This window comes from Chelonoidis abingdonii, chromosome 17 (genome assembly GCF_003597395.2).
Source record: "Chelonoidis abingdonii isolate Lonesome George chromosome 17, CheloAbing_2.0, whole genome shotgun sequence".
In the NCBI taxonomy this organism is placed as follows: Eukaryota; Metazoa; Chordata; order Testudines; family Testudinidae; genus Chelonoidis; species Chelonoidis abingdonii.
In genome coordinates this window covers 36074400-36100161 of record NC_133785.1, presented here as the reverse complement: position 1 = coordinate 36100161, position 25762 = coordinate 36074400, and the positions used below count along the sequence as shown (strand labels likewise).

The following is a 25762-nucleotide window of genomic DNA, read 5'->3' as shown; positions in this document are numbered from 1 at the left end:
AGCTCAGAAAATATGGTATTGAAATATAGTGTTCCTGCAACAATTTATATCATCATCAAACATGTAAACAATGCAGAAAAAAAGTCATCTCAGTCAAAAGTTATCCTAAAATTGCCATCTTCAAATATGATTTCTTTCATTGTAATGCACAGAGTGATTTCTGTCTCCTCCCTCTGTACACATATGCCTGTGGCAGCAATGGCCAAAGTGCAGACTTGGGCCAGATCTGACTTTTATCACGTACAAGTTACTATGCAGCCAAACTCAAAACACAACCCAGCACCCGAAATGCTCAAATGTGTGGTTCAGCACCTAGGCCAAAGTGTAACAGCTAAGTATACAACCTCTCATTTTGGTGTGTTTGTCATAAGTTAATAGGAACAAAGATACCCTTGGGATAAGGAAGAAATAATAAAGATGGGAGTAGTAGGTTTTAGGCAAAGAGTCAGAGGATTGAGTGTGTATGAAGGAGTCTGGAGAATTGTCATTAAGAACCTAAAATCTATAATAACTACAAGCACATGGGCAAAGTTTTATCATCCCCAAAGCATAGAAATATTTGATTCATAATCACTGCCTTTTATTCCAATTGTCCAAATGTTCTCTTTATTTGCAAGATGCTAAAAATTAAACTTTTCTTCCTTTTTGAATGGAAGACAAGCTATAGCTACTGTGGAAGGTGCTGGTATGTACGAAGTCCTTTTTGTTGTTTCTCAGTGCTTTTGCAGTGGGGTAAGAGACAGCACAGGGAATGGATGCAGCAAATTAATATTTATATGTTGCAAGATTTCTCCAACATATGCTAAAACCTGGTAACGTGAATTCACTCTCTAGTGTAGGACAGCAGAAATGAAGGTAAAGGGCCAGAGAGTTTTATTGCAGTCAAAATACTTCCCTCTGCTGGAAAGCTTTTAAATCTAAAGTTATCCTGGCAGATGAATTGTATGAATGATGTGCCCCCGTCCCTCACCTGTTTCCTTCTCCCATTCCCCCCCCCAAAAAGTATATAATGGTTGCAGCTGTACTGTACAACAGGACTGTATGGCATAATGGATTGGCAATGAAAATTCTGGATAACTATCTCAAAGTTACAAATCAGAAATATCTAATTTGAATTCTATTTGGTGTGTGTGAAATGAGCTATTAGTCTCAATATGTTTCCTCATGGGAAAAACTCACATTATAAAAATACTTTGTTACCCATTTGTATTCTTGAGGATAGCTTCAGCCGAGACCATAGATAATGAACTCTCCTCTCAGCCCTTGATTATAATCCCACCAAAACAGAGTTGAAGCAGAGCATTGTGTAGGAAGACTTGGACTGCTGATGCTTTTGGTATGTCTTTTCTGGGAATAAAAAGAATTTCATTTTTGTATATCTGGTACCTTTCACCAACTGCATTTATATTAAGAAATGTGTAATTTTTTTTTAACAGCTTCCCAAACAAAACAAATTTATTTGCAGTACTAAAATACAATACTTACGCAGCTTTTGTTTTTGTAGAGTCTATGCTAAGTATTGTGACCTCTTAAACTCTGTGTTTGAGCAGTTTTGAATAATAGGTGCCGTGAGCATTGTTTGGACTCTACCTTCTGTGGCTCTCTGGTATGGCAGATCAAAAATTCTATGCCAACTTCCAATAAAATAAAAAAATGGATGTTTATAATGAGTCAAACATGAAAAATGAGTAATTCAGCCATAACAGTAGTCATGTTTGGTTTTTTATGTCAAATGCAATTTATTTGCTGTTGCTCAGACTCCATTTTCATTATGCCACAGATTTTTGTATTGATAACTCATAAATTACATAGGAGAAGTTGTCAGTGAGGAAGCTGGAGATCTGCAAGTTGAGTAAGGGATAGCTGGGGTTTTGAGGCCGGGGAGTTTTGCCGTTGACTTCACCGAGCATGCATGATCAAGCCCCTGGTTAGGTGTGAAAGGTGGTTTGAGATTGTGGGTCAAGCCCGTTAGCTAGAACTTTGTAATTAAATGATGAGCAGTGAACAATGATTTTAACAGTGCTGATATTTATATTGTCATCTCCAGGTTTCACAATGATCAGTGTATTGAAATATGTAGTCCGGTTGACACCTGAGATCTATTGTTACATGTACAGAAACAGAACCTGCATCAGTTTGTATTCATTCTAGCTTATAAGGTTATTTTCAGAACCATAAGGCTAGATATCTGTTTTTAAAAATTAAAGTTTTAAATTCTGCAACATAGTTCTGTGGCAAGGGAAGGATTTTGCAACAAGTGCTCTGGTTACGAATCTGAAAATTCACTGAGTCCTGCTGTAACACTTTTCAAGGAGTGTCAGATTTGAGGCAGACATAACTTTATAGCTAGCGTTCTTTGATCTTTAAAGATAGCAGTGTCATCGGTGAATGGAAAGAGTGCAAATGGGAAGCCACCACATTTCAGTGGCTAACAAGCCGTGGTAGTCTGGGTTGATAGTAATTTATAAATGGATCAGAAAAAGTAGAGGAAAAATTAGAATTAATTTATATCAAAATTTATATCTGCTGAATATTGGTGTGTTTTGTTTTTATTTTTTATTTTCAACAATTATCAGTATGTATCAAAAAGCAAATTAGCGAGATTGAAGCATTGTTTAATTGAAATGGCTCAAGGCAATTCATAGTTACTTTCTGAGTTGAAGAAACTAACACTTTGGGTCTGTTGTCTGAGTTATTCCCCTTATTAGAGAAAGGACAGGGTACCATTTACGTTCATCTTTCATAGCAGGTGTTGTTGTAAATGAGCCTACCGGGGAAAAGAGAGCTGACTTTTTGTTGTTGTTGAAGTAGCTGAACTATTAAACCTAGACCAAATGTTGTTGTTCCACTTTCAAACAGATCCATTTGAGTTAGGAATAGCCATGTTTCCCTAATTCAGGAGCTCTGCAAAGGAGGAAAAATGGGTACATTTTCAATATGATATTTCAATATGGCAGAAAATATCCCTGCCATCTAGTTTCAATGCATATTGGATTAATATGGGCATCCACCAAGTAAAACAGTTCTGCAAAGCAGCTCTCAAATTAATGAATTTTATTTCACTTTTCCCAGAAAATCTTAAAATCTCTCTCCTCCTAGCAATTGAGCTATTCTGAAATGCGCTAAAGTAGTTTGTCTGGCCTCCATGCAAGTAGTATGCTTCAGTATGACCATGAACTTGTTAGGGATGACATGGGGGATCATGGGGGATGGGGGAACATGGGGGATCTCCAGCTGTCGGCCTCCATCCCAAATCTTGCATTGCCTCCGGCATTTATAATGGTGTTAAATATATTTAAAAGTGTTCTTAATTTATAAGGTGGCAGTGGTGGTGGGGGGGTTGCTCTCAAAGGCTCACAAAGTGAAAGGGGTCACCAGTACAAAAGTTTGAGAACCACTGTTCTAGGTGCTATTGGAACACAAGTAATAAAATATATTTACAGAATATATACAAATAATATAATTTTTGCTTTCAGTACATTTCTTTTTAGCTGTTTTGTTTTTTGAAATGCAGGATCTATGCTTCAGAGGGAAATATTTAAACTCAAAAGCACTTCTTTATTAAGGTAGACTGAAGGCAGCCTCTTCTCACTGGTACTGAATGAAAATATTTGGAAGGAGAGGCTTAAGTGAATTTCCAGTTAGAATGCTTTTATTTCATGAAGATAGTTTCAAGAAGAATTTCAGAAAACCATTCTTCTAATGCTTGTTCTGTTTTGTTTATACAAGACACATTCAACCAAAGCAACCATGTATAAGTCATTCCTATTAAGTGGCATCTACTGTATACTGTATTCAGTATTTTGAGGAAAAAAATATAGGCTACATTGTGTGTGTGTGTGTGTGTATCACTCGGAAGTCAGTGCAGTCCACGTTAGTCCATCTGATTGCAGAGTTGGCCTTAAGCATTTTGTTTTATTTGTAGTTAAATTGTTGGAGTGATGCATTTATTTCTAATTATGATATTGTCTAAAATATATCTAATAAATATAATTTTGAGTAAATATTGCTTTATATGTAAGCTGGATAAAGGGCCCTCAGAATGTATATTTGTTTATTCAACAGAATAGATTTAAATGGAAGAAATTGCTTTAAAATACAGTAGTTGACTAGGTCCGTCAGCTGTCTGATTTGTCATGGTGACTTAGATAGGGCCTATGCTAGAACTTTCAAAGAAAGAGGAGGAACTCCAAAAGCACATGGCTTCTTGTGGAGTATTGTGGGGAAAATTTCTTCTGACTCCATGTGGTAATCAGCTTTTGTCATGAAGTGTGAATGTCAGTACTCCTTTGTTTATTTTTATATAGCAGAAGAGTATCTGCAGTTGCTTCTTATGGTTTGATTTTAGTGATCTTGAAAAGTTCTTTATTTATCCGTAGGATAGGAACAGCACAGAAAGAGAGTTCAGACTTCTCCACACTGCTCTGCCAGCGTACCTCACCTATGACCTGCAGATCATGTCTAGAGTAGAAAGGGGATAGTTGTCTCCGTAATAATTTAATTCCTTGCCTTACTGCTGACGCTGTCAGTAAAGGTGCCACAGATGATTTTTGTGATGCAGAGACATACGTATCCACTGGGAAATAGACCAACATCATTTTCAGGCTACTTGAATATCCTTAGATTACAACACGGATACTTGATAGTGAGATACATAATTATGAGTTTTATTGATCATTTAGAGATATTTTTGAATTTAAACTAAAACAGTTCCTGCTCTCCTAAGAATAGTGTTGAAGGGATATGGACTTCAGGAAATGATTGTATCATCTTTTCCTTGCTGTAGTGTAGTGTGGCTGTACAGCAACACCACTTTTGACAGAAGCATTTTGCAACATGAACGTTATTGCTATGGTCAGAAGCCAGGTTTTCTGGGATTCCTAAAGAATCTAACCTAAAATGCACATCACTGTTGCTGGAAACAAAGGCTTATGAGTAATTTCCAAATATGAAACATTGCATTGTGGGACAGAGTTCAGAAGACTGGCTGAACAAGTTCGACTGTGGTGATTTTGGCTTCTTGCCGGCATTGGAGAGAAACCATTATAGACTGCACTTGTCTTCAGGCAGATTTGAGCTAAGGACCTCAACCTAAATGCTGTAACCAATGCCAAAATGCACGCACGCACACACAATAGCTATGCCAGGCAAAGCATTCTATAGAAGTGGTTGTAAATTTAAGTTGTGTAATTCAAGCAATGACTTGCTGTAGTTATCTTTTGTCTACTATAGAACAGAGCGTACATTATTTTCAATAATATTGTGAGACAGTAAGTTCCACAAGTTCATACTGCAGAAATAAGTTTACTTTTCCATGTTACATTGTTCCTTTTTTAATTTCATTGAGTGTTGTCTCGTATTGTTGTACGCAGTCAGTCAGAGCATTGTGTTGTCCTTCGCAATATGATTCGTGATCATTATATACCTATATAATATCTCCCGTTGAACTTCCTCACAGATGAGGTCCTAATCTTGCAATGTAATGTGTTCAGGAAACTGGCACTCACTGGCACTTCCAGTGAAATCTAGGGAGGTCTGCAGGACTCCATGTGCATGACTCACGTCTCGGGATCAGGGGCTAGGTGTTCCTAATCCACTTTAATCTGCATATGGAAGCCTTTGTCTCCTCACTTTCGTTGCTCATTTCTATTCCTGCTGTGTCCTTTTAGATGCAAGATGTCTACAACTGAATGCTGTGTTCAATTTGAGGTCATTCCATATATTTCTACAACAGTATGGTATTTTGTTTCTTATCCCATTCTTAAAGTTGACATATAGAAGGGGAAGAAAGTGCCTCTTTTCTACTTAATTATATGTAAAGGTGAAATGTGTATTTTAAGTCTTTTTTTTCTTGTTTCAAAATTTTAAAATATGTTTTTGTCTTCCCTGTTTTTATGGGAGGACTACAGAAGTGGTGGGGAAGCTTACTCAGCCCTCAGCTGGAGATGCAGGAAACATTAGACAAGGGAGGAAAGGTATTCCCCCGAGTGCTTGTCAAGAGTTTGTTAGTTGTTAATCATATCCAATAAAACCAAAGCTTTATGCAATCTGAATAAATACCCTTCGCCCTCAGTTGACCAGATTTCAGTATTTAGTTCTGTCATAATTGTACTGTTTCTCTAATCATCTGTATAGTCCTGCACCAAAAACAGGGTAGTCAAAAGCCTGAGATTTCTAATTAAAAACAAGTAGGAAAAAAAACTTTAAAAAAGCAAATCTTTTCAGACTTTGCTTCCACATCACAGTATAATCTGTTTTTTTTTGTTTTGTTTTTTTTTCATTTTTGAATGATACGTTTTTACATAACATATCCCAATGGTGGTTCTTCCTGAGACATTCCCACTCCCGTCTGTGGTGTCTCTTCTGCATAAGCTGGTTCCATTATTTTAAGAACATTTAATGTATAATGTTTGGAGAGAAAGAGTTCAAAAGTGCTAAAAAAATTGCTGTTGTAAAGTGTATGGAAGCAGTGCTGAAATGGGAATAGAGAGGTGCTGACATAAGCAACAGATAATGTGAACGAACAAAAGTTAAATTTCTCCCTTTAAATTTGAAGTTGCGGTGCTACAGTTGACAGTTTCCCTTATGTGAAGATGCTGTGGGATGCAGTAAGTTGGTGTTATACCACAACTGATCAGCAGGGTATGAGGAAGATAGTCCTGAATCGCTGGGCAAGTAGGTCAGCTCTGCTTCAGTTTGTACACCTTTATCTAGGTTTTATATTTGGTATTGAATCACATGAAGTTTTATACCATGTGGTATTGAACACAGCTGACAGTTTGTCCATAGGTAGAGTCCCTTCTCCGCGGCGGGGTTCTGATGATATTAGCTTAGCACTCGCTGGAATGTGCTATTAGTGGCGCATCAACAGTCATGATTCCACAGTTCAGGAAACAGTTTTTAAAAAACATGGTTAAATATTCACTGATCATATTTTTGTCAAGTATGCTGCTGCCTATAAGTTTGGAAATACTTAAAAAAAAAAATATTTCAGTTCACCATTGAAGTATTGTATAGGCACTTGAGTTATGTCAAATTAAATATCATTCTTGTAAATATATTAAACAAAGCAAGTAAATTCCTAATAGAAATGCAGTAGGTGCCTTCTATAATTGGTTAAAATAATTAACTTAACTTCTTTGAATCATTCTAATTGAAAACTGGAAAGCATTTGTTAACCTTATAATCATGTTAGATTTAATTTAAACAAAATCCATTTTATTTATGAAGTTGATGTTCAAGTACACAGGGGATAGGAATGAAACAGAGGGACTGGCATTTTTCAGGTAATGAGGTTACTTAATAATGCATTTGAATTCAGAATCAATTGAAAGATCATCAGTAATAACCTCTGATTTTTCTTGTTTGTAACTGCTGGTTTGCTGCCTCAGGTACTGGGTACGTGATGTAAAATGTCCAGTGGTGCTGTGTCACATTCCTGATGCATAGTCTTTGAAGTGACACTTCAAAGAATGCTGACACATACTGCTCACAGAGGAGTTACAGTCATGGTCAGCAGGGAAGAGATTAAAATAGTCAGGTTCAAAGCCTAACGCAATGTGGTATATAATATAAATATTACGTGCCTGGGAAATGAAAATCTGTGTTAATGGATGACATTTTTAGTACAAAATTGCAGTGATTTCTTAAATTAGTTCCATAAATATATCACCATTTGGTATGATTCTTAACTTTTCTTTTTTTATGCAAGCTATTTGATTTGGTAAAAAGCTCTATAACTATTATAGAGATAGAATAGTGACTACAGTATATCTGAGGTTGTAATTATTTATTTTATTTACATTCTCTAGGAAATAGATTTGTTAATTGCCATATTATTATAGTCTAGCTTTCTCTGGCACAAAAGTGATAGTCAAGTTTACATCGTATCTTCTTAGCTCTCAGTTGGGGGGAAAATTGATAAAGCTATAAGTGATTTGAAACACCACTGCTCTGTTGCTGAGTCATTATGTACTAGTAACTAAGATTTTACCAGCACCGAATCAGATCTATCTCCTTGAATGTAATCTCAGCGATTGAAGGAATTGACCATTCTTGCATACACTTCCGCTGTGATAATTTGCATGGGGGAGAGTTGTAAATATTTTTGTTGAAACAGCAAAGTCCTTACAAAAATAAAGTAAAAAAATCATGCCTGTGTCATGGATGAGAGAAAATTGTGAGCATGAAAACGTCTGTTCTGCATTTTTAGTGGATCTAAGTAATTTTTGCTGCAATCTTCAATTTATTGTAATCTGTTTTAGGTTTTTTTTAAAATCCTTTTTTTTCTGTTACAAAAGCACAGCTGCAATAAAGAGAACCAGTTTGCTTTGGCCATGTAAAAAGCCAACAACCAAAGGGTATCTAGTACAAAAACTACATTGTTTAAATTTATAGTTATAACATTACTCATCTAATCAGAAAATTAATAACCAGTACTCATATTGACAAATGGTCTGTATAGCACACACTGTGTACATGGAGAGAGACATTTTAACAGTCTAGTAATCAAAAATATTATCTGTATATGATTGATTTCATGTTAGCATATAAACCATGATATTTCTATTTCCTGAATTCTGTTGAGTTTAATTTTGTAATTTTTACATTAAATTAATGTAGAGCTTTTGAGTTTATTTGTACTGAGTATGTATTGAACTTTTTTCTACCACAAAAATATATAGTAATATGCTGACTTTTCAGAAATGACTTCATGATATTGTGAGATCGTCTTATCCAAAGTAATCTAGGACATAGCATGGATTCTTCGACATGCACTATGATAAAAAATTGTGTATGTATGTCACTATTATGTACATACAGTTCTTTTTATGTAATATAAACTATGTTATACAAAATGGCTAGGGAAATTTCAAATAGACCTCTGCCCCAATAACGCGGTTGTGGGGAGCCAAAAATCCCTAGCGCGTTGTAGGTGAAACGCCGTTATATCGGGGTAGCGGTGGCAGGGCTGCAGCAGTAATTCAAAGAGCCCGGAGCTCTGGCTGCAGGGAGCCCCAGACCCTTTAAATCACCAGTGGAGCCCCGCTGCCCCAGCCCCGGGGTAGCAGCAGCAGGGCTCCAGCAGTGATTTAAAGGGCCTGTGGCTCCTCGCAGCAGCCGGAGCCCCGGGCCCTTTAAATTGCCGGCAAGCCCTGCTACCGCAGCCCTGGGATAGCAGCAGCAGGGCTTCGGCAGTGATTTAAAGAGCTCCGGGCTCCGGCCGCTGCAGGGAGCCGCAGACCCTTTAAAGTGCTGCCCGAAGGCCACTGCTGCAGCCCTGGGGTAGCAGCGGCAGGGCTCCAGCGGTAATTTAAAGGACCCGGGGCTCCCTGCAGCGGCCGGAGCCCCAGACTCTTTCAAGCGCCGTCAGAGCCCCACTGCTACCGCGCTATATACGAACTTGTGTTATATCAGATTGCGATATAGCAGAGTACCATTAATTCTGTGAATAGTAATTAAACACCAAATGGGGAATATGTTTTGCAACTGACTGGCTTATCTTCATTAGTCAAATATCTGAGGAAAACCTCATGTAATAGAATACCAACTGTGTGTGGTGGGGTTTTTGTTCTGCTGAAAGGATTTAAATCTAATGGTACCTATGTTAAGTTCCAAAACAAGGCAGTAACTTGTAAGGTGGCTCATTGAAATGTAACAAATCTGAACAAAAATAGTACAGTAGTTAGTAATGGTTATGACATAGCTTTAAATGTGTTTTGGGTTTTTTTTTAATTATGTATAACAGAATTTGTGTTCAAAGAATTTTGCTGAATATTTAATAGGTCTGGGCTGTTATGATATATGCTTTATGTATCACTTGAGCATGTAACTAGACCTCCCAGCTGCATTGTAGTTTGCAAGTGGATGCATACATGAAACACTTCTCATATTATGTCTCTGCTCTTGTCGGTACTCAGGATATTGAAATTTTTCAAGAATCCTAAATCTTGGAGATCAGGGTAATTGTAAATCTCAATATTCTGTATCCTCGCAGGAACAGAAAAAAAATATCAGAAAAAAGCGTAATGTGCATTTGCTCATAATGTTGAAAGAAAACCACTGTCTGTGGGTTTATGTTTAGGATTCCTAGAGAAATTTTAACTTAAAATATGTTGCAAAGCTCCCTTTTTTCTTTCTCATTTTTTAAGTTGGGGTGGGGGGATGACAGGAATCTGATTTTTGAAGGGCGCAGGATGACTTAATCCTGGGAAAATGCATTGTAAGGTATGTTATTTCTGTCCTGTCAACTTTCACCACAGTAAATTCTGTCTTAAATTTGATGGTTGGATGTGCACCTGGTTTGCACATGCAAACCATGTTTGCAGGAGCACATGCTGTATGCATGCACAAATGACAGCAGATGCGCATTTAAAAGTCAGCGTGAAATGTCCCTGCCTGCTATTTGTTTAAAGTTTTCCTGAAGTTAAATGGTTTCAAAAAGTGTCAAATGAGGATTGATGAATTCATCTTTTTCATCTCTCAAAAACCAAAGAGTTGTCATTGTTTTTAAATTAATACATTTTCCCTAATTCCCCTGTTACTAATTGCAAAAGCTACAGTATATTTCTATTCGCTGACAAACTATTGAAATCACTTGCAAAGCAAGAAAAGTCAAACTCCATCTTAACACGCCCTATTATTCTTACTTAATGCAGTCTAGAAATATTGTAATTTTTAATATAAGCACTAGATTAGCCAGATCTCTGTTGATCACTGCTGGATCCTTAACGTATATAATGAAGTAGGTTACAGATGAGGCTTGTTTTCACTTTGTTTTATCTTGCTTTTTTGAGAGTTAAATATATGGTCAGTAATAGTCTGATTATCTCCTAATTTTATTTTGCTTTGACCAAAGCTTTGACACAATGTTTTTTTAAAATCTTCTATATATTTGATGTACAAGCTAATTTTGAAATCGTATAGTATATACCTGAACAAACTGCTATTATCCATTTAGGTCAGAAATTCATTTTTTAGAATAAACATGCTCATGCATACATACACAAAAAATAATAGATTTAAAGGGACAGTATGTTAAATCTTGCCTTTTTAAAAAAAAAATGAGCTGAAGTATAGCTCATAGGAATATTAAATGTTTGAAATGTGTATCCAAAACTTCCATTGGTTTCAAAACACCTTTTGGACCCTAAGACATTTATATACTATTACTAGGTTAAGTAAATTATCCTTGCATAATTGACAATATATTCCTGGGAAAAATGAAGATAAAGCTAAAATATGTTTTTACCAGTAACATTTTTGTTATAAATTAAGGGAAATAATTTATTAACACTTCTAATATTATGAAAGGTCAGACAGATATGCTTTGTGAATTAAAACTGAGCTTCAGATTAGAAATATTCTTTACATTGTTGTCTACCAAAGTACACAGTAGAACTGTGACATCAATTTGATTTTTCACTTTAGTATGCTCACGAGTGCTGAACTGTTGGCTCTGTTTCTGAAAAATAGTATTGAAGCATGTTGTTTTGACAGTAAAACTTCTTTAAAAAAAAAAAAAAAAAAAAAGTGTGGCCATTACAGAAAGTTGAATGTCTGTGTAAAAGATAAGATTTTTGTGATGCCAACTTTGACAGCACCTGGTCTCCTTTTAGTTTTCAGCTCAAAGATGTAGATGGCCTCTCTTAGGGTATGTCTACACTACCCGCCGGATCAGTGAGCAGCAATTGATCAAGTGGGGATCAATTTATCGCATCTAGTCTAGATGCGATAAATCAACCCCCGAGAGCTCTCCCGTTGACTCCTGTACTCCAGCGCCACAAGAGGCACAAGCAGAGCTGACGGGGGAGTGGCAGCAAGTTGACTCATCACGGTTAAGACACCACAGTAAGTCAATCTAAATACGTCGACTTCAGCTACGTTATTCACGTATCTGAAATTGCGTAACTTAAATCAATTCCTCCCCCAGTATAGACCAGGGCTTAGAAATAGGGAATACTTGTTTTTAGAACAAAGGAAGACTTTATTTAGGATGACTTGTTGCCATTATTATTTTTTATTGTTGCCAGAACCTGAGATTGGGAACTATCCTTGTACCACGGGCTCTACAAGCACAGAGCAAGTCTTGTCTGCACCGTGAAAATTACGTGATGCAGACAACTGATATCAGCAACATATCCAGTTGAACTTAGAGGAACAGGTTTTTTTAAAGCATGATTCTTGTAGAATTTTGCCTTGTTGATGACGCTGGCTATAAATCCTGTGGTAGAAACCAGTCTAAGTGGAACTGCATTTAAACAGATGCTTTCCATTTGAAATCTAGCACCTTGATGCCAAACTGAAAAGGCCCACCTCAAGTGTTCAAAAATCAGGAGTCAGACTCCCCACCCTAAGTCATGAGAGTTTAAAAATAAATGAGGGTTCATTTTATTTGCCCTCTGATACTGAGTATTTAGGGTTCACACTTTTCTCCATGGCCATGAGCTCTACAAACATCCTTTTTATTTTAAACAGAAGCTGAGATTTTGTGATCAGCTGATTCCAGCAGCTGAAGCAAGGTACTGCAAGACTCATGCTAAAAATTGTAAGAGTTAGTAACGTGTATTTTAAACAAGGTGTTGAATAGTTTATGGTGTTACACATGTGTTTTTGAGTCTGTTATATTACATTACAGTGAGTAGATATCTAAAGTTAACTCTACTTGATTAAAAATTATCCGAACGGTAATATCAGGTTTATATTATACTTAAGGCATTTTGTTCCACCTTTTTGTATGAATCAGATGTTCTAGATAATTTAAACATTTTGCTATTCACATCAGCCTCTGGAATGCGCATTTCCAATTGATATTAAATAGCAACTAACACCAACAGATTTATAATAATACATTAGTCAGGCCTGGCCATTTTTATTTAGATTTACCAAACTACTTTTTACCTGAAAATACATACAGAGTGAAAGGTGGCGCTCTGGAAGGGTTAGATCTAGAAATATTATTGCAGTACTTTCATGGGAAATGCTTCTATCTTTTAACCAAGTCTCTGCAATAGTAAGTAGTGTTTCCCCACCCTTGCTTTTGTCTGCCCTTTTGCTTTCTCTTTCTCTTCCTCTGTTTTACTTTTCACTTTCATCTCTGTTTTTAAACTGCAGCGAGCCCACTTCTGCAAAACCGAGGAATTTTGTGCGTTGGTCTCTGAAAGCAGTCAGATTTAGGGCTCATTTTGATCTCTTCCACTAGATTATTCCACTATTTTGGACCCAGCATTGAAGCTACCTGAAAGTTTCACCCAGAGCAGTTTTGGATGAGAAATTTGTCTTAGTAGGTGGTAGATACCCTAGTTAAGGGACTTTCAGATTAGTACCAGGACCTCAGAATAAATTTTGAAATAAAGAGGGAATCTGTGGATAGATTGGAGTGCAGTTGAGATAGGAATCAGCTGCTGGATGATGCCAAAGCTGGGCATTAATATATAAAACTTTTATATTGTCTGTAATATGTCATGGAGCAGGAATACACAGATGCTATTACTTTTTATGTCTATGAACACGAATTTCCCCAATGAAATGATGCTGAAAAGAGAATACTAAAAATATACAGAAAACACAAGATGATCTAAACATGATGACACATCCTTCATGTTGGACAAGAAATGGTAGCTCAGTCTCAAAAGCACTTTGCTGTAGCAAACCTGCTGAACTGCAGGGTACTTGCTGCTTGGTTTAATGGGTTAATTCAAACTTCCCCTTCAAAAGCAATGTTTTTTCCTCTTCAGTAGAAATTCTTCTGCACTGGGCTTTTGCCAAGTATAAAGCATTTTTCTTCTGAAATACATGTGCAGTAATGCAACAAGTACAGTCAAGAAAATCTCTGAGCATATAACATGGATAATTCTTTCAGTAGTGGATGAAGAATACAGGAGTAGGAAGCTAAGGGACAGGACTTCATATAAACTAAGAGTAAAACACATCACTACAATTAAAATAATCCCATCCCAGAGAAGGCTGAAGTGTGGCTTGAAGGCCAAATACAGCTGCTCTCAGATTCACTGCAAACGTTTGACTCATGAAGAACATGTGCAGCAGCAGGGAATACAGCCACGTTGCTCACATCGAAAAGGAGAAATGCATACAGGGAGTTGCAGTGCTCATGGGATGTACGTCAATAATAATATAAAGGCACCTGAAGTCTGCTTTAATTTAGTGCAGCCCCTGTGATTCCCACCTTCTACAAAAGATACTGCTTCTCCATTGGCCTCGTGTAAATATTAGGTCTATTTAAAAAAGAAAGTTGGAGCCTACATTGAAATTTTTTGTTTGGCCTAGACCGACAGCCCCAGATGAAGGAAGTTATAGTAGCCCAGCCTTGAGATGAATGTGTAGATCACAGCGGCAAGGCTCTCATGTGAGAGGAATGAGCTTGACTGTTAAGTGTTTTAGAATGTCATCTTTAAGCTCAAAGGAACAGTACATAGGAACTGGCAATATTGAAATACTATGAACTGCATTAGACTTTTAAATTAAGATTGAGTGTGCATGGCATCAAATCAGATAAATATAAAAGTATAATATTGTGTATCATCAGTTACAAAGTTTTGTAACTCCTAAAAGAGGAAAAAAGGGGTAACCAACATATGAATGATTCATGTCCCCTAGCTCACAGCAGATATTGGGTATTGAAATGTCTGTGTTAAAAATATTACCTAGGTTCTCTAGTATTTATAATATACTTGTTGCACAATACACACATGCTACAGTATGACTATTTCTCTATTCCAAAGGTTAAATTCCTCTTCCGAACTAAAGATACAGTTTCTCTGAAAACTGCTTGTTGCTCAGCATGAACAATTCCTTAGTAATTATTCCGAAATAGAGGAATAATTTTATTCCCCTAACATACCAGTAGTAGGTGGGTGCTTAGCAGGGACTTGGGAAATTTGGGTTCAGTTCCTCGCCCTTCCACAGACTTCCTATGCAATCTTGAGCAAGTCACTTAATTTCTTTGGGCCTTAGTTCCCCATTTGTAAAAAGGTGATAATACTTGTTTTCTCCCACTCTGTCTGGCTTGTCCAATCACGCTGTGAGATGTTCAGAGTAGGGACTACCTCTTGCCATATGGTTGTACAGTGCCTAGCACAATGGGGTCCCGATCTTGTTTGTGACTTCTAGGCAATATTGTAATACAAATAATAAGTAATGCTAAGGATTTCACTGTACACATTTTAAGAATAATTTTGATAGTAGCAGCATTACAATGCTTTTTTCCACCCATCCTTTACCTTGGATAGTTCTCATTAGTCCTATTCTTCAATTTTTCCATCCATACACAATTAGTAAAATACCTTTTGTTGACCCTAATAGAAATGAAGATGAAGTGCTAGACAGTGTGGCAAAACACTTGGATTTGTGACACTAACATTCCAAACAGCTCTTAAAAGCTAAATTAGATACTCTGTTGTCTAAGTAGTTGTGTGGTAATGATTTGAGGTGAAAGTGCAGTTCAACTGACTTGTGTGAGCCGGCAAGACTTGTGTGTGTAGCTCCCCTTGAAGTCGGTTGGAGTTTTGTGTGTACAGTGAATGCCTTTTGTTAGGTTCAGCTGGTTTTACTTTGTACCAAAATTGTTCCCTCTGAATTTATCTTTATCACTCTAATACATTTCTTTGGAGCTGTTTCCCTAGAATTTTCAGAATTATAATTGTAAGTGTTTTGAGCTACAGAATATTTCAACACTTTTTAAAAATTCTGGGTGTAAGGTTGATCTAAATGTATAGATTGTTGTATAGTTTTTAATACATAATTTTGTGTTTAGCATGCTGTGGTAAAAGAGAATCTGCCACGGCCTAATTCTCAGAGCACCAGCTGTATTCATTTCATGTAGCGCAGTCCTTCTGCTCTACATTCCTGCTCTGCTCTTGTGAGCAGTGAGAGCGTTGAAATGCGCTCAAACTCTCTGCTCTTTGAGTGCTAGAAATTCTGCTCTGAGAGGGTATATTTCAGTACCTTGTCCCCCCACCCCTTTTTTTATTTTCAAAAGAGTGAACAGATGGAATAGAAGGAAGGTGCAGCAAGCATGCGTGTGTTAGTGTGAGATAAAAAGTAAGTACAAACACCATGTTTGTTGTTATCTGGTCACCTTGCAGAGAAGTGAGCGTTCTGTCAATAGTATCCCATACTGGGGAAGCGAATATGTTAAGAATATGAAGGACAATTGAAATACAGCATATTTTTCTTCTTTGACTGGGTTACTGGTCTAGTGGATGGGAAAAAGCAGTAAATGTGACATATATTGATTTTAATAAGGCTTTTGAAACAATCCCACATTATATTCACATAAGCAAACTAGGGAAATGCAATCTAGATGAAATTATTGTAAAGTGGATGCACAACTGGTTGAAAGACAGTACTCAAAGAGCCGTTATACTCTCCCAGTTTCACTGCGAACCATTTATATCTAGTGGAGCCCCACAGGGGCCAGTCCTGGGATTGGTTATCATGAGTAACTTGGATAATGAAGTAAAGAACATGCTCTTAAAATTTGCATGCTACAGCAGCGGCTGAAAAAAGATCTGGGGGTTGTAGTGGATCACAAATTGAATGAGACAGCAGTGTGATACAGTTGCAAAAAAGGCTGATACCATTCTGGGCTGTATTGTAAGATGCAGGAGGCGATTGTTCCACTCTACTCTGCACTGATGAGGCCTCAGCTGGAGTGCTGCATCTAGTTCCGGGCGCCACGCTTCAGGAAATGTGGGCAAATTGGAGAGAGTCCAGAGAAGAGCAACAAAAATGATAAAAGGTTTAGAAAACCTGACCTCTGAGGAAAGATTAAAACAAGTGGGCATGTTTAGTCTTGAGAAAAGATTACTGACTGGGGACCTGATAACAGACTGCACATATGTTATGGGTTGTTATAAAGAGGATGGGTGTCGATTTTTCTGAAGGTAGGACAAGAAGTAACAGGCTTGATCTGCAGAAAGGAGATTTAGCATAGATATTAAGAAGAGCTCTCTCTAACTGTAAAGGTAGTTAAGTTCTGAAGTAGGCTTCCAAGGAAGGTTATGGAATCCCTATTATTGGAGATTTTTAAGAATAGGTTATACTATCCCTGACGGGTGTTTGTCTAGGTTTATTTGGTCCTGTCTCAGTGCAGGGGGCTGGACTTGACTTCTTGAGACCAACTTCCGGTACTACATTTCTATGAGTCTGTAAATGTTACTCAGACTGAATATTGGGTCTCTATTAGTGTTAACACACAGTGAGCACATTGGACCTGTGCTGAAGTCCCATAGATGCCAGTTTAAGGCCTTGATCCTAATCTTCAAAGCAGTTCATGAATCAGTGGCCCCAGCTACATTAAAGACTGAAAAGCAGTTGATGACCCACTGAGACAGTTATGCTCCTCTGGGACAGTTCTGTCACAAATGTCAGGATAAAGTGCAGAAGAGCTGGGGACAAAGCATTTTTGACTGAAGGGATCCAGCTATGGAAGACGCTTCCAGAGTTGATGAAGTGACTCCAGAGTCTGTCTTTAGGAATTGCTGCGGAACCTTCTTCAAAAAAGTCTTGATGCCATAGCAAGAATAACATTCACAATACTGGTCTACCCAGATACCATCCTCCACCTGCCCCACCCCGCAAAAGGCGCTTTCCAAAAAAAAACAAGCATAAAAAAAATAAAGAAACAGCCTCTTAGAACAGTTTTGCCCCCAAAACAGAGAAGAGCCAGAGATTCCATGAAGTTCACTAGGAACCTTGCTGTTGGAAGACACTGTGGTATTATGGTGATGGGCAGCAGTATAAAACCCTAAGATAGATGATTGTGTAGTAGACCAGGAGTCTAATGTGCATATTTTGGAAAATCTGCCCTGTGATTTTGTGTTCTCCTGTTTATAAAACTAATTAATTCCAAATGTTACTTTTTGTGTATACATTTCTTCCCTATGTTCTGCACGGGAATAGTCTGAAAAAGGTATACCTATGTTATGCAAAAATTGCCCTGTAATTTGAAATTTATACAAGAATACATTTTTGTCTGTGAAAATTTCTGATGAACCTTGAGACATTCAGATAATTCACCTGTAGTTCCAAAGTACACCTCGATATTTCCTACATATTTGTAAAAGGGTACTTTAAATATAATAATGGTGTCTCAAAATAATGCCAAGAAGTCCTTTCTGTCTTGCCAGATAAGTAGCAATAGACAATATTTCCCCCATTTCGCCAACAATTTTTAGCATTCTACGTTAAATGATGTAAAGCCTACATTGTAATCAAACCTCACTTTGTTCCCTCCGATATATTACTTAAGCACTGTGGAGCACAGCTGTAAGTCTGCTTTCCAAAGACCCCATCACGAGCCCTGGAGTGGAGCATGCTGGGGGTAGGAAGAAGTGTGGGGGTGGAAGCCATATCACACATTACTGCGAGCTGCCCATCTTACACCAGGAATCTGTTTATCTCCAAGAACAATGAGTCCTTGTAGCACCTTAGAGACTAACAAATTTATTTGAGCATAAGCGTTCGTGGGCTAGAACCCACTTCATCAGATGCATGGAATGAAAAAATACAATAAGGTAGGGGTGTGGGGGGGGGTAAGCAGTGTATATATACAGCACATGAAAAGATGGGTGTTGCCTTACCAAGTAGGGGGTCAGTGCTAATAGTATTCACCCCTGCTTGTCAACAGTTGAGACTAGCCCACTTCCACCTTAACTGAATTGGCCTCATTAGCATTTGGTAAGCCAACTCCCATCTTTTTATGAGCTGTATCTACATACTGCTTACTGTATTTTTCACTCCATGCATCTGATGAAATGGGTTTTAACCCACGAAAGCTTATGCCCAAATAAATCTGTTAGTCTCTAAGGTGCACAAGGACTCCTCATTGTTTTTGCTGAGACAAACTAACACGGCTCCCCCTCTGAAACTTAGCTCCAAGAGACACCCAGAAGCAGAAAGGCACAAATGTGGCTTAAAACCATGTTATCTCCAATCCCTGAGAGTTCAGTGCTCTCTCTCTCTGAGACGCATCACAGAATTTCACCGTTATGGCTTTTTTCGGTTATTTTCATGAAGAAATGTAATATTTATAAGGGAAGGCAGATATTGGAAAATAGGTGTTTATTAATCTATTATGTCCCCTGGTTTATTTTGTGTGGTATATTTGCTTGTGCTTTGCCCAGTTTACATTAATTTAAAATGTCATCTGATGTTTTACCAAATATTTCTCTAATGACAACTCCTCCTAAATTGTTTATGAAAGCTAGACTTGGTATTTGCACAAATTGTAAAATACTTGCCCCGATCATGTATCAGATTACAAGTGTATTATTAAGAGTACCTATCTTTTACTGTAATTTCAATTTCTGTATGAGCACCTATGGTTTAGATAGGCACTTAAAATATAAACATATGAGAGAAATATAAACATAAATAAAACAGATGAATATAGATGTGATGTATCGCACTCATACTCAATCCGTATTTGATTTATCCACATCTGTGTATACAAGGGATTTCAGCCATTGCATGGGGAGTTTGTTTTATAACATTTTAATCTAAAATTCAGATACATGTTTTAAAAAGTTAAAGGGTGTGGTTTATTTTTTTAAGAAAATATGCCTACGTTTAAAAGTATTGTATCTTATTACAGATGTAGGCCCTAATTCTGGCAGCTGATCTGTGTAGAGCCTTGTTGAGTTTAAGTTTCTGAAAGAGTTCAGGAATCTGCCCATGTGGATCATCTTGCAGGATCGTGGCCATATTCATTCCTACAGAAAAGGGTTACATGATATAAAATCAGTTTTAAATTCTTGCATAATTCAAATTTATTGAATGACCAGAATGTATTAGTCCTGCAGAATATATGAAATATGTGAATATCCATGATACGTTAATGTTTAAAATATGTAACACTATTGTCAATGTTAAATTAAAAAGTATGTTGCATTTAATTAGATTTTAATATTTGCATACAAATGTACACATTTATTAGTGTTGTTTAAGGTAAGAAAACAACATTTAACAAATTAAATGATGTATAACCTTTTTTAAAAAAAAAAAATTACTGTTTGCTTTATGCCACATACCTTTAAGAGACTGCATTTATCTACTTAGTTATATGTTTGGTTTTTTGAACAACTGAATAATTGGGTAATACTTGACAGGTTTCATTTTTAAATGCAATACTTTTTTAGATTTGCAGTAAAAGTTTTTATTCACTGCATTCAGAAATTACTGGTAAGTGTTTAAACATTAAGCAGTGCTCTTAAGGAACTGGTTTTCATAAACGTATTGCAGAAACTAATTTTACTTGAAAAGACTGAAAGTATGTGTGTTTATCATTGAAATACACATACTCTTATCTCTTTCTCCCTCTTATCCCTGTTACACAGATCTCTGGTACCAGATGGCTGGAATATAATGCACTGTTAAACAAAATAAGACCATTAGACACATTATACTGCCTGGTAAATGACTGTGCATTTAAAATGGTTACAAAATTTTAAGTAGAAAACAACCTTCATTTTAGAGTTTGTTTATAGAAAGTGGGATAGAACTTAAACTACTCTCTGAATAGCTTACATTTACTGTGTCATCAAAATATAATGATTTTCTATTGTCCTTTTGAAGATGGCATGAAATAATCACTCCCACATCAGATTGCTGCTAGAGCTCTGCAAGAAGCAATCCGTTTGATTTTATACTTAGCTTTGAAAGAAAATATGTGGTGTTTGTAATATTTCAACACTAACCTAACTATTGTACTATATGTTTTTCTCACTTTCCGAATGTACTAAAATGTGCTATAAATGATAGTTCAGTGATAGCATCATGAGGTTCTCTACTATAGTTGTTTTTCAGTAATTGTAAGCAGCTGAGAGATATGCCCTTTGTCTTTTTGTTTTAGATATGCCAATATTTGGTCTTTGCCCGGCACATGATGATTTCTATTTGGTGATGTGTAACCACTGTAATCAGGTTGTAAAACCACAGGCATTTCAATCACATTATGGTAAGTGCTTAACCGTTTTTAATAATTAAGGGTGAGGTTAAATCAGGATTAAGCCTGGCAATTTTTGATTATCCCTCTTTGTGATCTTTAAAGCTGATGTTGCACACAGTATTATAATGTAAATGCAGTATAAGAAGGTAACCTGTGTTCATTGCAAAATATTTTAACTATTTTTAAAATAAAGTTCATGAATGCAAAAGGATGGTCCTTGTTGAGATTAGTGAAGTATTTGAACGTTCTCCCCTTTAAGTACTACATCAGCGTTGTCCCATTTTGAAATGGTGTGTGTGTGTATATGTTTCTTAATAGCTGAAGACTGTTTTTAAATGTCATACAATTGCAGTTGAACTAAAAATTAAAATTGCAGATTTTGCTATAGACCAGACATGGTGCACTTGAAAGTAGTAAACTTATTTATTTTAAAAAGTATCAATTGTTATTTGTTTTAATGGTCAGATGAAGTTTTTGTGTATAAACTATGCTAGAAGTGTGTGGGTAACATCAGCCAACACAGTATCTGTACAGCACTAAGAAAGTCTAAAGTGCTATACAGTTCAAGTATTCTGTAGTTTCATATAAAATAGTCAATGGGTGAAGGGTGGATAGTTTTTCAGACCCTTTCCTCTGCCCTTCTCCAGAGTGGTAAGCAATTTTAAAGGGATGGAGGATTTTGATTGGGACCCTTTGGTATTCATTTTTGGATATGCAGCGCTGAAGAAATTTAGCTGACTTTTTTCTAAACGTGCTAATACAAAAGATGATGAGAAACCCAGTATATCTTCACCTCCACTTCCTTCTTCCCAAACACACAGGATGTCTATGTGTGTGCGTATATGCTACTCTTGAGGGAATTCTGCACCAAAAAATTTAATATTCTGCGAACAAAGTTTTAAAAATCTGCAAAAATCTGCATATTTTGTCAAAATAACACCATTCAATTATTTGCTGAAAAGTATTTTGAAATAAATTACCAAAATAATTGAAAATGGTGTGATTATATTGTTGTTGTGTTTCTGTGTTGTTTTGACAATTAAATTATGCAGAACTTTGCAGAATTCTAATTTTTTGGTGAAAAATTCCCTCGAGTTCCAGGGTTCTGTGTGACAACAATCTGGGTTCAGGCAGCTTGGTGTGGTGTCTGGGTGGAGGGTGGAATCTGGATGCACAGGGAGTTTTGGGTGTAGGGGGTGCCATGCTGCAGAGGAGGCTCTATGGAGTGGGGGAATCTCTGTACAAGGAGCTGTTCCCCCTGTCCACCCAAACCCAGTGCATCTTGACCTGGAAAGCCTCCCCCCAACATACCCCCGGGCACAGTTTTCTGCAGCCAGGGGAAGTGTCTGGGACTTGATCTGACCCAGCTCTGTCTGCTCCATGCTCCAGCTGGGACTAACGTTCCTGGATGGCCAGAGCATCTCCTCACCCCAGTGATTTACCTCTCCCCCAGCTGCTCGAATAGATACCTCTGAGCTGCAGGGAAGGGGTGAGTGGGTACTAGTGCAGCTTCTCTTTGCTTCCCCGCAGAAGCCATTTTCTGCAAGGAAGTAAAGGGAATCTGTGGGAGGGCAGGGGTTTCTGTTGCACCGCAGTTACACAGAATTCCCCCAGGAGTAATATGCAAGCCCATGCGCGCACATCCCTAAAACCCTTTCTGCACTGAAGAATAGAATCATAGAACTGGCTCCCAATCCTGCTGGAAAGGTATAACAAGTGAGGTTCCACAGGGGTCTGTTTTGGGACCGGCTCTGTTCAATATCTTCATCAACGACTTACATGTTGGCATAGAAAGTACGCTTATTAAGTTTGCGGACGATACCAAACTGGGAGGGATTGCAACTGCTTTGGAGGACAGGGTCAAAATTCAAAATGATCTGGACAAATTGGAGGAAATGCTCTGAAGATTAACCGGTTATGAAGTTCATAAAGACAATGCAAGTGCTTCCGTTAAGAAGGGACAGTCGGTTCACTACACGTACAGACTGGGAAGAGACTGTCTAGGAAGGAGTATAGCAAAGAAGAGATCTTAGGGTCATAGTGGACCAGCTAAATATGGTCACACATGTGATATGTTGACAAAAAAGCCAGTGATTTGGATGCATTCAGGTGTGTATTTAAAACCGAACGGAGAAGTATTCTCCGCTCTACTCTGCGCTGGTTAGGGCCTCAACTGGAGTATTTTTGTCCAGTCTGGGCACCGCATTTCAAGGAAGAGTGGAGAAATTGGAGCAGGGTCAGAGAGAGCAACAAGAATGATTCAAGGGTCTTGAGAACATGACCTATGGCAGAAGGCTGAAAGGAATTGGGTTTATTTAGTTGGTAAAAGAGAAGACTGAGAGGGGACAGTGGATAGCAGGTTTTCAGGTATCTAAAGGGGTTGTCATGAGGAGGGAAAAACTTGTTCACCTTAGCCCTAATGATAGAACAAGAAGCAATGGGCTAAACTGCAGCAAGGGAGATTTAGTTGGACATTAGGCAAAGTTCCTAACTGTCAGGGTGGCTTTAACACTGGAATAAATTGCCTAGGGAGGTTGGGAATCTGCCATCTCTGGAGATATTTAAGGAGTTGGTTACGATAAATGGTCTATCAGGGATGGCTCTAGACCAGTATTTGTCCTGCCGTGAGGCAGGGACTAGACTCAATGGACTCTTGAGGTCCCTTTCCAGTTCCTGAGTTATGATCTATGAAACTGGAAAGGACCTTTGGTCCCCTAGTCCAGCCACCTTGCCCTCAGGGCAGATAAGTATTACTCTAGACCATTCCCTGACAGGGTGGGAGACTTCCAAGAAGCAGGTTAGGCAATGTCAGGGATTCCACAACCTTTCGTAGACAATTATTTTCCGAGTGCTTACCCATCCTGACAGGAAGTTTTTCCAATGTCCAACCTTAACCACCCTTGCTGCACTTTAAGTCCATTGCGTACTTGTTCCTAGCCTCATAGATTTAAGAATAATGTTTCTCTCCTCCTCCGTGTACATACGCGTTTTATGTGACTGAAACTTAGTCAGATGTCCCCTCAGATTGCTCGTCTTCAAACTAAACAAATACATTCATTTTTCCGCGATCTTGCCTCATAGGTCCATGTGTGCTTCTCGAAACGCTTCTAATCGTGGTTTTGTTGCTCTTTTCTGGCTTTTTCCTATTTCCGTCCACATTCTTGCTTCTGAAAATGTGGTGCCCAGAACTGGACACAGTACTCCAGCTGAGGCCTGATCAGCATGGAGTAGAGTGAAGAATTATTACTTGTGCCTTGCTTACAACAGTCCTGCTAATACATCCCAGAAGGATGTTTGCTTTTTTTGCAACAGTGTTACACTGTTTAGGGTGTAATCCACTAGGACCCCAGATCACTTTCCTAGGCAGTCATTTCCCATTTTTTTTTGTTTCCATTATTTCTGTCATTTCTTCACTTTAGGCATGTTGAATCATCATGACATGCATTTGATAAAGTGGGTATTCACCCACGAAGCTCATGCTCCAAAACATCTGTTAGTCTATAAGGTGCCACAGGACTCTTTGTTGCTTTTACAGATCCAGACTAACATGGCTACGCCTCTGATATTTCCCATTTTGTATGTGAACAGCTGATTGTTCCAGCCTAAGCAGAATACTTTGCATTTGTCCTTGTACTTGCATGTGCGTACAGTGTGGGGGTTACAGCTGTATACCTGTGGGGCTGTAGCTATGCTGCTGTGGCCCTCCATAATATAGACAAGCTGTTGGCGATCTCTGTCTGGATCCTCACAGAAAGGTTTCTGCGTCATAGAAACCATTGTCATAGTTGTTAGCATGACAGCTGTGCTGGCATGCTCAGCACACAGTTCAAGAATTGTGTGGGCCTAGAAACTGAATTGCTGTCTCACCCCTAAAGAGTGAATATGTTAGTTGGGTGGTGTGTGGAAGTTTGCATTGCCACTAGCAGCATAGAACTTGTTTTGTGACTAAAAAGTTGTTTTGTATCCAACTGTGTTAATTCAAAATCTTGCTTTACATTTACTTTAAAAAAGAGAGGGTTTTCTGTGAAGTAGAATTGTGAAAAACACATTTGGGTTTTGTTTTGTTTTTTCATTTTTTAAAAGTGGTTTTTTTTTGGTTTTATCTATTTTTTATTATTATTATCGCTTGTGTATGTATACTGTATGCATAATAACATGTATCAAAAAGATTTCAGATACAAGAAATATTAGCCTCTAATTTAAATCTGTAAATTAGAACTAGATACTTTAACATAAATTAAAAAGGCAGTGATGAGGCCGTCAATGTTGTTATTAATGTCTATCAGGACTGTTATGAACGATAAGAAAGTTATAAAATTATCTACTTACGTGGTGTAGTTGTAGCCACGTCGGTCCCAGGATATTAGAGACACAAGGTGGGAAAGGTAATATCTTTTATTGGACCAATTTCTGGTGAGAGAGACAACAGAAGTTAGTCCAATAGATACTGACTACTTCACCCACCTTGTCTCTCTAATACCACTGTCTAGAAATGTAGAAAGGAAATGGGTGGAGTCATTGGTGATTGAGGAAAATGAGGTTGGGTGGAGATGTCAACTATTCAAAGAGTTTGGTTTGCTAAGTAATTTCAGAAAGTAATTTCAGAGCAGGACATACGATGGTGTGGTTCTGTAGGAAACTGGCTAGCTAATCTTTTAGCTGTTTTCAGTTTATTTGGAGGTTGTTTCTTGTTTTAACCTTAATAAATGTGAAAGCTGCTCATCAGTATGACAAGACAGGTGATTTAATGATTACCAAACTGCAGTGTACTTATCTGATTCAACATGCCTAAAG

General features: G+C 37.7%; 1 protein-coding gene across 3 annotated transcripts in view; it reads left to right on the top strand.

The window, feature by feature from the left end:
- The window catches only part of ATXN7 (ataxin 7), a 142900-nt gene that overhangs the window by 65837 nt on the left and 51301 nt on the right, over positions 1–25762 (top strand). For 2 of the 3 annotated variants that reach the window (XM_032801044.2, XM_032801046.2), the window contains exon 5: positions 20873–20977. In XM_032801044.2, coding sequence (XP_032656935.2) covers positions 20873–20977 — 105 coding nt within the window. Of the gene's footprint in view, positions 1–20366; positions 20433–20872; positions 20978–25762 lie in introns of those variants that run through there. The other variant, XM_032801048.2, reaches the window with a different exon arrangement.